At 41.1% G+C, this 12,087-nt stretch overlaps 1 protein-coding gene across 1 annotated transcript in view; it reads right to left on the bottom strand.

Annotated features, from left to right (window-relative positions):
• Positions 1-12,087, bottom strand: part of FKBP1B (FKBP prolyl isomerase 1B) — a 42,689-nt gene that overhangs the window by 1,008 nt on the left and 29,594 nt on the right. The window contains exon 3 of the mRNA XM_065730656.1: positions 2,509-2,621. Within this exon, the coding sequence (XP_065586728.1) occupies positions 2,509-2,621 (113 nt within the window). The remainder of the gene's footprint in view (positions 1-2,508; positions 2,622-12,087) is intronic.

The raw sequence follows: 12,087 nt of genomic DNA on the forward strand, positions 1-12,087 counted from the left end.
TGGAGGAACTCAACTTTCCACTGGTGGACTGATGCAATCCTACTTAAAAAAGGTTTTCTTAGGCTGAAGCCCAAGGACAGATGCTCATGCACAGCCTGTTCTATCTCTGCCTGTCTTTGACTGAACTGCTGAGTTCTCTCACACCAGATTAGCTTTAGAGGTAAAAGTTTTCACCAAGACTTGCAGGATCAAGACTGAAAACTCTTCTGCTCTGGGGTAAAGCACTCAGAGTGCGACTTCACTGGTGACCAAATATTCATTGGCCAAAGAACAATCTCTGACTTGATGCAGTGAGGTTAACTCAGACATCTCTCCCAGGATTGGAGTGGACTACAGATTACACAGTTTCTCCCGTTTCATTTCCTTTTCTGTTTCTATGAAATATGCCAAAGCTAGAGCTTCAATCATTCTAGGCAGAAGAAAAACATGAATATAATTTTCCCACATTCACAGGATCATAAGTTGTCTTGGGTTGGAAGGAGCCCCAAGGATCATCCAGTTCCAATCCCACTGCCAGGGGCAGGGTCAGCAACGTCTCTCACATTCAGGGAACATCTATAGCATGTGGCTGAGGGTGTGAAAGCAGATGATCTCCCTGGTCTCTGCAGGGTTTGACACCGGTCTCTGGTGCTCTGGTGGGTTCCTGCTAGTAAGACAGCTGGTACAGCACCTATGGATCTCAGGCATGGGGCAACCTCAAGCTGTCAGAAGTTGAGCACATAAAAGCAGATGCTGCTGCTATCTCACAGGCATTAGAGCACGATCTGGAAAATTAAATGCTCGATGTAGTGAACTGCCTTTTTCCATGTGCTTTGTGTCAATCATGCTCCCCAAATCCTCAAAAACCTCGAGGTGGAAGGAGATAGCCACAAGTTTAACTTAGTGATCCACTAGGAGGAGCAGGAGGGCAGTGTGTGGCCGCATTGTTGGAATGGAGTTAGGCCACAGTAATAAAGAGACAGGAGTTGGTGAGAAAAACTGATTGACTCGAGCTCGTTGCCCGAGCTTTACTTGCACTGGGTTCTGACTAGGATAAAAGCAACCCCAACTGAACTTAAATGCACTTTTGGGTTCCGTCTCTTTGTAGGGCTCCTTGTCATATGACAACATGTGGATGAAAAATCATTGAACTATTTACAAATAGCCCTGCTGTTGGCTCTTCTGAAACCATTTTGTTCTTCTCTGTTCAGAACACCAGTTCTGCATTTCAACACTCAGCACCTGTGGGCCCTGAGCTCTCCTTGGACATTACTGCAAAGCAAAAAACAAAGAGTGCCACCCAGATGTTAGAGCAGAAGGTGGATATTTTTCACAAGGGATTCCTCAAATGGACCTATTCCTTCTCTGGTTGGAGAGGAGGACATGCTTGTGTTGCTTTCTCCTGGAGCTAAAAACCACATTCTTTTCCTTTCCTCTCTGAACAAGCCTGGCTGCATCTTTCATCACTGCATTGTTTCTCATTTCTCATTCTTTCCTTTTCTTCATTTAAGCACAAGAATTTCTTCCTGTTATTAACATTTGAGCAATTTCCTCCTATTCTGAGCTCCAGGAGTCAGAACGGAGTAACTTTTGCACTTAAGCACCCTGATTGCACTCCTCACACTGAGTCCTCACAAGCACTGCAGAGACAAAATGCCAGAGACTGCATGGAGTTGCTCTGTGTGGCTCTTTCAGGGTTTTACTGTACTGGTACTCAAGCTGTAATTAATGGAGGGCTGTTTCCTTTTTCATGTCTTAGGGCTGCTCACTGAATGTTAAGTTTTGTAGCTGGGAGTATGAAGTCATAAAAGTTTAACAGTGCAGTATGGTGCCCTACTCAGTAAGGGTCAAAATCTGTAGCACAGTCGTAGATGTTGTCAAGAACGACAGCTTGGCCTTTTATTGACTAGCTGAATAGAGGCTACTTCATAAAATACTGCCACCTGGATCATTTTAGAGGCCATTGTGGTTTATTTGCAGTAGTTAGCCCCGGAAGAAGCAATACTTACATGCACACTGACACCTGGCAAGGGGATCTTGCCTCTCCTTTCTCAAATGCATATTTCATGTAAAGCCTTGACGTGTTGGGGGTGTCCTAGCCAACTAGTGGAGTACTACAGGAAATACTGTCCTTGAACAGACCTTGCTTTCATAGTATGGAATCATAGGATTATCCAGGTTGGAGAAGACCTTCAAGATCATCAAGTCTAACTACGAACCTCAACTGCTGAGTCCCATCACTAAATCATGACCCTTAGTGCCATGTCCACATCTCTTCAATATCTCCAGGGATGAGGACTCCACCACTGCAGTGGGCAGCCTATCCCAATTCTTGACCTTCTTTTCCATGCATACATTTTTCCCAGTATCCAATCTAAACTTTCTCTGAAGCAACTTAAGACCATTAAGAAAACCATTTAAGATTTGACATTGTGATTTACACTCGGTCTTGTCAGCACTGCATTAAACACTAAACCCTAACACATCTTTCACCCAGTTTGAAATTCAGCCAGAATCATGTCTTTATACCTGTGTAACACCTTCTTCAAATCCTTTAATGACTTCTTGCCTACCAATCTTGAACCTGAAAGGCTTGTTTCTGTCTCTGGAGGAATCAAACTTCTTTCCATTCTGCAGCATTCCTGCCAAAAGAAGAGACACAGTTTCAATCTGAGCAACATCTAAATTTAAGTGCTGGGAGAAAGAAGTGAAAAATTACTACCTTAGTCGCATCAACTGTTTATTTCCATTTTCACTTTAAAATGGTGAATGGAAACAGAGAGAAAACATCAGTGCAGGGTGAGAGCTGATGTGCACCACCACACGTCATTGTCCAGAGGTTGTTAAACCAACTCACTGTCATTAGGAGTCATTAGGAGTGGTATTTCCTTCCTGTGTCATTCAGCCACAAGACAGCCGCAGGAACACCTTACTCATCCATTTTGATGAACACAGCACTGTTTCAGTGTATGTATGCATGCACAGATTCTACAGCAAATGGATAAGCCTTCACAGAGCTCTACATCCTGAGCTATTCCAATTTTTTCAAGCAAGGGATATTTATAATAACTTTAACCTTAAGAGTAACTGATAGTTGCGTTACTTTTTGAATGTTGCAAGGTTGGGCTGATATTTCCATATGAGAATAAATACTTTATTTGTAATGGCAGAGTGTTCTGGACATATACCATGAATCTACTGTACAAAGTGCTGTAAAAAGGAACACTTGTGAATAAGCTAATATTTGAGAAAGTTTCCAGTTGAAAACAATTTTATAAAGCACAGCTTTGACTGTGCTGACCTCATGATTCAATATTAAATATTCAGTCTTTCTGGTTTCTTTTCATTAAAGCAGTTGTATTAACAGACCAGCTCGATGCATTTTTTTTTCCTAGTGAGAGTCATCATTGTTCAAACAACAACAAAAAATGGCATACTTAGCTTATTTAAAAAATGTAAATATAAAGAGATGTGCCAGAATAAAAACCAAAGACCTAAAGGGTAGGATTCATCTAACCCATCTTCTGTCTAGACGTAGCCAGCTGTTTATGAGCTAATTACTCTGCTTCCCTCTATAACCTCTATAACCAAGTCAGAAGAAAAAGTACTTCGGGGGCCATTCATCCAACCAATTCTTGGGATCTAGATTAGTACATAAGGAATTGCATCCTAGCTGTGACTATTTCTTTGCAACGAATGTAAAGGAAGTCCAACCAGCTAGCTCAGCCATATGTCTCCAAATTTGTTAGCAGTTAAACCACAAGTGGTGGCATTTTAGACTTGCAGTAACAAGTATTTGATTGTTCAAGTGGAGTTCTACGTCTGGATGTCTTATACAGACAACATATTAAGGCCAATTAACTCTTGATCTGGCCCAGCATGCCTAAATTTGTACTTGAGAAGTGTGTGTGTGTTTCATTATGAGGCCTTAGGAGGTAATTATGGAGTAACCTGCCCATAAAGTACATTCCACAATGTTCATCATTACTGCTTGTCATATGCCTGAAGTTTTTTTAACAGTAGAATAGCAATGTATTTTATGCATGTTATGATGCAAGTACCTTCTCACATTTTGCAATATATCTGCTCGGTGATCTCCTGAAACACCCTCCATGCCAACCAGGGTGTTAGAATGCCACCTGTGTGAGGCAAGTTACAAACCAACACAAGTTTGTATGTGGAGAAGCAAAATAGCATGCATATGGAGAAAGGCAGGCAGGAAGACACAGCTCAGGGAGAACTCTTGGGCATATCATATCATTCTTTCTGAACTGTTTGATCTTGCATTAATAGTGGTCCTTTCTTACAGTAATTTTATTTTTAAATGCATCTGAAAACCTTTTGTTTCTATGAAATGGAAGGAGACTATTGGAGAATTTCAATATATAACAGTTTTAATATTCAATCTTAGTACTGTCATTACATTCTGCAAGTTCAAAATAGTATGCAAACATTAATTACTCTTCACAGCATCCTAAGGAGGTAGAAAAAGATATAAAATAGCTCTGAAAGCTCAGCTCAAGATGCAGAGTTCCACAAAACTTTGGTATATTTTCACTTCCTTTTGAAACAACATCCTATTAAAATACTTAGCTTTAAGGTCTGATGCTTTACTGTGCACATCAAACTGAAACAGAATGAACTCTTTGGAGGGCCTGATAGTCTCATATATATCATACCAAACCTGACTTGTTTCACCATTAAAACCTCCCCTGCCATCACCCCACCTCATTGCTTCTGGAAGACAAGTTGGGATTCAAGCAGCCAGGTGCATCTGTATTTGCTGAATATAAGAGGGTCAGTTTTTAAATGACTGCCCTTTAAATGCACATCGAGATTAGAAATGAGTCAGAGTCTCCATGTACCCTGAAGAAATTCTGATCTGAATTTAGATCTGAACTTTGAAGCCTATCCTTTTTATCTCTCTGTTTCTGAAAGTTAAGAGTTGACTCTTTGGTCTCCTGGGAGCTAAAACAGCATAATGTTTTGTTTTCTCTCTTGCCAGTATATCAATTGATTTTCTTTCTGTGAAAAAATTGATTTGGTTAATATTCTTCAGCAAAAACTGGTGCCCATCTTCAGCCTGCAAGCACCTTTATTTATCTAGCCAAGAACAGGGAGTTGGAAGTGAACAATGGCATTGCTTTGCAAAGTCAAAACTCCCTTGGCAATCAATGAGAGGTTTCACTGAGCAAGGATACCTAGAAGCTTTTATGCTTGTTATAATAGCCTCAAATTTGATTTTGAAAGGTAACAATTACTGCACAAAAATAATTATACAAACTCCTTTACCAGAGTATCGCCCGGATTTGGAAGCATTCTTATCTACAGGGTGTCCTAATCAACAAATCAGTGTTTTCTACAGTTGGCTGTAGAAAAGCTCACTGAAATCGAAGAAGATCAAAGAGTGGGCAAATTATCTTGTTAAGGAAAATAACCAGGGATACGTGTGGCTGTACTACTCTTTTAATATGCATTACCTAACTGAAGGTCAGTCAACCTCAGCTAAGATCACACTGTGTAAGTCTGTTCCCTAAGGAGAGAGGGCTAATAAAACTGTAAGTTTTCAACCTTTTAGCCAGATTTGACCAAGTCTGGCAGAGGTGTAGGGTTCATAATGACCTATGGGTTTCCTGGAAAGAAATCTGTTGATGATGATTCCATAGGAGCTTCTACAAAGAGAAAGACTCAATCTTTCGTTACCAGAGAAACTACATTATGGAGGAAAGTTTAGGAACAATAGAAATGTCATAGCCAGCCCACAGTCTATGTTTCTTTTTACTGGGGGTTCTGGTTGTATGGCTGGTTGAATTCCCAGCTGAATTATTAAGGAACCCAACCACTCAGGCACCTGACATACACCTATGGTTCCAACAAAACCAGGCCCAAAGCCATGTTCAGACTGTTGTCTACAAATCAGATGGATGAAGAGACAGAGAATGGAAAACCCTCCATAGATACCACATCAAATTTATGAGCCTGAAGCTAGTTAACAGAGGTGTAAGTGAGGCATGATGAATTCTGTTGCTTACATCAGCCACCTCAGAGATAGAAGCTGTGTCTTAGTCTGCATCTGGGCTACTTCTACAGTTAGTGAAGGAAGAGTGGTATCACCAAGAATGATTTATCCTATCTAGATATATACCTTACAACTGCAATAACCTCCTGGAATTGCAGTATGTTCCCTTTAGCTATACAAAAAGTTTAGAAGTTAACAACATGAATTTTAAGGAACTACCTCCTGAGGGCCCAAGCAAGGAGGCATTAACTCACACATCCATTTACACAAAACAGACCAAATTGCATCCCAGGCTTCCCCAGCTCAAGTGTTTGCTGAGTTACTCGTCTTTGCAATGCTGACACGTTCTGGGAATCAGAAGAGAGAGATTCTAATCCAGGACAAATCCCTTGATTTTACTAGGTATCTACAGTGGGATTCACTTACCTGACAATAGTATTAAGGGGATGAACTGAACAAGTGACTTCCAAAAACAGATGTAATGAATTCCCTTATTTTTCTATAATTGCCAGTACAGAAAGTAAACTCAATATACGTACTTGAAGACAGTTATTTTCTGTATATCTGTTGGCATCAGAAGGACAGGCAGATATTCAGGAGGTGTTTCTAGGATGCTATCCTATTTCATTTTAGGTAGACCAGGGGTTCTTCAGGACAGGAACTATATTTTGATGGCCTTTAAGGCAATCACCTTTCCAATTATGCCTCGTGATAAATCTGTACTATTATAAACGTGTCGTTCAGTTTGGTTAGCCAGACTTGAGCAACTGGGACTCTCAGAAGCAATGTTTCCCGTAGTTAGTATTGCTATGGGCTAAGAATTTATAATCTCAAGTCTATTTCTTCATGCCTAATATACGTTGTTTCTAATGTCAGGACACGTCAATAAGCTGTCAGAGTAATTTCACACAGGCTGGAAATTCTGATTTTTCCCATTTACCGTCTGTAAATATCACCAATATAATCTTTTAGCCTGAAAAATTTTATTTACTGGGATGGATCCAGAACTGCACAAAAACCTTTACATCAACATATATAGTTCTATATTCATACAGTGTATACAGGTGGGTGTAGCTTAGCAAAGCAGAGTTCAGCACAAAACTATAACAGTGGGAAAAACGCATCCATAAAGGCACAAATCACATCCCAGGTTGGATTACACTGATAGAAACTCCACTGATTTTACTGGTATTACCCACATTTCACATTCAAATAGATCAATTTTCTTTACTCTTCTGTTCTGACATACTGCAGTAAAGCAGGACAGCTCCTGTGCGCTCAGTGGCTTTTCCCCCTGCCTTGTGGTTGGAGCTCACATCTAATGCATTTGGAAAACTTGCAGTTTTCCATCAGTTTCTCTCAGTCTTAGTGTTAAAGATCTGGGCAACACTTGTCTAGGTCAAAACAGTGGGTGCCTTGTCATGTTCATCCCCAGGGACGTGCTGGAGGAGCTAACATGCCTTTGGCTCCTCAGATCATTCCACCAGAATTCACAGTGCAAGCTGGGTGTCTCACACCTCTTGCATTTTCGTTTGTCATTCTGTTATTACCTCAAAATGCAGTTCACTGTTTTACACCTTTCTGTCATAACAACAGTTTCCAGTAACCTGTTGTCTTTCCTTGGCCGTGTGCCTCCTTCCAAACAACCGCACAGCAAGTAGCCCATTCCTTTCTGATCTCCTTGATCTGACTCACTAACTCTTTTCTGAACAAATTTGCTGCCTCATCAATTTTACTGATGGAAAAAAGTCATCATCAGACATGATTATTCTTGTGATGGAAATAAAAGAGTGTTGAATGTGAGCTGAAGAAAGTTTCTGCACAGCAAGACATCTGATTGTGTCCTGCACAGGGACCTTGGCACTGAGATAAGGAGGGGAGCATGGCTGTCCAGGGGAGCAGTTCAACAACAGAGGTTTGGTACCACTGTGGATACAAATTCATTTTTTTTCCCCTTTTCCCATACTTAACACAAAACATGTCTTATGAGGAAAAAGGATTTGCTTAGGCTGTATTTTTCTGACAGTTTACAACCACTTAAGAAAAAAAAATCTCACCGAGGGAACTTTCAGTCTAGAGGGATAATGACTGGAGAGACTTGAGTGTGCGTCTCTGCAGCACGTCGGATCTTTACTGCAATTTTTCTACTGTTGAAAAAGCAACAGCGATGGTTTGAGTGTGCCATTTGTTGCCATGACAATCACGTATAGAAATGGGAAATGGAGGTGGTGGTCGCTTTGTGGTTCTTGTTGCCGCAGAGTACTTTGGAACAGTTGATCTTTTCAGCACAGGTTGCCTTGCTGCTGCATTTTCTTCATGTATTATCGACTCATATATCTTTAATGTGGAGTAAGAGCAATGCAATCAATTATTTATTACGCAGCTGACATGCAATGAAGACACAACAGACAACTACTCAATAATGCATTACCGCACACTATATGTCAGCGCCGCGTACAACTACAAGGCAGTATGACTGAGCCTTGCACTTAGCTTGACTTCACAGCCAAGCAAAGTTGCCTGCAATTGTCTAGCTCACTCTACTGAAAGGCATCATTCTGTCCTAATGGCTTTATGGATTTGCATATTTTTAAAAGAGAAGAGAAAGTAGACTTGCCCTCAAGGCGGCTATAAGGCTCAATAAGCATATTCTACACGAATTGTAAGGAGACCAAAACAATTCCTCTGGTACCCTGTTGCTTTAACGCAGACATTTCATTTTAGGCTCTCATTCTGTTACCGTTATAAAATTGAGCTGTAAAATATACATGCTCTGCAGCATAAGGCAAATTTCATATGAATAGGCATAGCAGAATCAGGCCAGTCTGTCTATGCTAATGACTGAGAGAGTAGATTAAAGCAATGTTTTGGAAAGAACATGCTCCTAAGAGAAATACTTGTCCCCCCTTGCATCTCTGCCCCTCAATACCACATCCCGCAACACAGGCTCTAGAGGGACAGGGACTGTTCCTGGCCAGGTTAGGTCTTTCCATCGCTGCCCTCTGGCACCAACCAAGAAGCACAAAGAGCAAATCAAGCGCATAGCTGGAATACAAAGATGTTTTCCCACCCAAACAAATGCAGTAGAACTTGGACGAAAAATTATGGCAATCTACTGTATTAAGACAATAGGACAGTAAAATTAATACTGTGGAATCATAGAATCACAGAATCATTAAGGTTGGAAAAGACCTCCAGGATCATCTGGTCCAACCAACCACCTGCCACCAACACTGCCCACTAAACCACATTCCTTAGTACCACATCTACATGTTTCTCGAACACCTCCAAGGATGGTGACTCCATCACCTCCCTGATCAGCCTGTTCCAACATCTGACCACTGTTTTCCCTGGCAGAACCTGAGGCCATTCCCTCTAGTCCTATCACTAGTTACCCAGAAGGAATTTATCTCCTTTTTCTTTGGTTTCACTCTCATTCCCACTCCACAACAAAGTTCTCATATGTACTTCCTCTCCCCTTTTTATTTGATTGTCCATGAGATACTTGAGTCGTTTTTAGCCTGCAGCACATATCTGAACATGCAGGTGACCTTGCAGTGGGATGCTGCACATTCATTATGAGGTTAAACCTCACTGACATGCCCAAACACAACAGCCACTTATCCCTCAGAGCAATCAGAAGCAGCCCAAGCTAGGTCACCAAAGCTTCTACATACAGGTCTCGATACAAGGAGCACATGAAAAACACCACAGAAAGCAAAAAGAGATCATCAGACCTCGATTGGGAAAGCTCTGAACACATATCTGTGATCATATGAGAGAAAGATTTTTGGACAAGTGCTTTTTCGGAAGTAAGCTGGGAACAAATGACCAGTTTACCTATGGGTTAATTCCTCCCTTGGGACCACTCTGCTAACCACTCCAGCACAGACTGTTGACAACACTGCATCAGCAGTGGCTTTAATGACTCGGTGTTCCCAGATTGGACATCCTTTGTTTTTCAACTATGTAGATTTCCAGCATGTGCCTCCACTTCATTCTGAATAAAATCGGTACTGAAATCCTAACGTAACAGCGCATCACTGAAAAACGATGAGAATTCTCACTCTGGATATATGGTGTGATTTTTGGGTGGTCCTGTGTGGAGCTAGAAGTTGGACCTGATGGTTCGTGTGAGTGCTTTCCAATTTGGGATATCCCGTGATTCTGAGTTTCCTTAGCTAGAGGCAGTAATATCCTAGAACATCTCTACCCATCTCTGCTAGGGCATGGGATTAAGAAGCTGTGCATACCCTTAAACAGTACATGAAAAAAATATATTCTTAATGTTTTACTACCTAACATCAAGATGTGGGTCTCTGGGGCATTGGGAACTGGAAAACATTTCTTCCCAGATCCCATGTGACTGAATGCACTTTCTTTCCCCCAGGCCCCTGTTTACAAGGTTCTTTGTCACATTTAACTTTTCTTACACATTGCATGGTTATGTCTCATCCACAGAGGAAGTTTTCTACTGAAATTTACCTTGAAAAACACACTATCATCTAACATCTTGCTAAGTACTTAGCAACCAATGTGCTCTTAAATAAGAAGGAGAAAAACATTCTTGGAAAAAGAGACAGACATAAGATGCAAACAGAGGAGAAAATACAGCTTATTAAACTGGGTGCTGACTAAGCCATGTAAGAAGGGATGGTCAGTATGCCAAGATTACATATTCTTTAAATAAGTCAGAGGCAGACAGTGTGGTTCTATCCCGATCTCATGTACTTAAAACACTCATAATGCCAAAGTCAAATGTTTTTTATCCGGGGCATGCAACTTTTTGATCCAGACTGGCCAGACATTTCTGTAATGCGTCTCGTTTTAGAGGTGTGGTGTGACATTCCTAGCTGGCATTATGTAATGGCCCTTCCCTTCACAAGAGTTCGGAGAACTCCTGAGGAATTGTCTCCTCGCGACTGTGATTCCACGTGGGAAAATGAGACATGACTTCACCGGCACCTATTTGATAACAGGGCTCAGTGGGGCTCACTACACCAGGGGCATTTTCCAGGGTGGTCAGGTGAAACACACAGCTGTTTCACTCAGCAGACAAACACCCTGGTCAAGAGTGGGCAAGGACGACTATCTACATGCTGCTTGCTCTCTACTGGTGTGGGCAGACCATGGATTTCTAGGTAGCTAAAGGCAGTTTGCATGAATTCCACCCAAAATGACTTGTCACAGTCAAGATTAGTGAGAAAATGCAGTCTGAACCCAAAATGGTTTTGCTTTGCATACCAAACTCCTTTCCATGGATTCTGATGCCCACAGTCTATTAGACTCAGTGACTGTAGATCTACCTGAAGTATCTCACTATACAGTAAACACGCTGCATAAATAATAGGAGCTCGAAGTCACTTCTAGTCTCTAAGTGAACACAGAAAAGGATTTATTAACAAGTTATGTATTCGGTAACCCTCATTATGTCGTCAGAGTGCAGCTTACAATTAAGATCAGATAAAAAACAGCATTTTGGCAAGCAGCCTTTATCATTTGCTGCAACACTCCGGTGAAGAACATCTTATTCAGACACTGTTATTTTTCTAGGCTTTCTTTTCTGAAGATTTATGAGCAACTCTCATTGAAGGAACAGATCTGTCTATAGAAGTATAGTTTGCTCTTCTCACTTACTAGCAATGTACCTGCTTTCACAAAAATAGTGTTTTTATAGTACTGTTTTCAGTGTAAACAGTTTTGCAGGCTCCAAGGCAGACCGCAGCAGTGTCACAAATATGGCTCTGGCTGTAAACTCTGAGTGTGTTCCACCATAACATTAGCTACAGAATTGTTTTGCCGCATTTATTTCCTGATTTTGTTCATCCTTTCCATTGCTGCTGATCCTCATTGGTGTAAGTTGGCACAGTTGTCCTGTTGTTAATGAAAGCACAAAAATATATATAGCAGGTTAAGACCTGGATAACAGTAATATAAAACTAAGTTGAATGATGGACTTGGAACTGCTCTACAGAGCAGAAATCTGCGTGAAAACAGAATAGTGTTGATTTGTGATCAGCACAAAAAGCCGTACGTGAAAAAGAATAGGTTCAGCCAGTGGACAGCTATGTAAGTATAACTTACATTGA

This window comes from Cyrtonyx montezumae, unplaced genomic scaffold (genome assembly GCF_038088225.1).
Source record: "Cyrtonyx montezumae isolate F1298 unplaced genomic scaffold, pur_monq_1.0 scaffold_13, whole genome shotgun sequence".
NCBI lineage: Eukaryota > Metazoa > Chordata > Aves > Galliformes > Odontophoridae > Cyrtonyx > Cyrtonyx montezumae.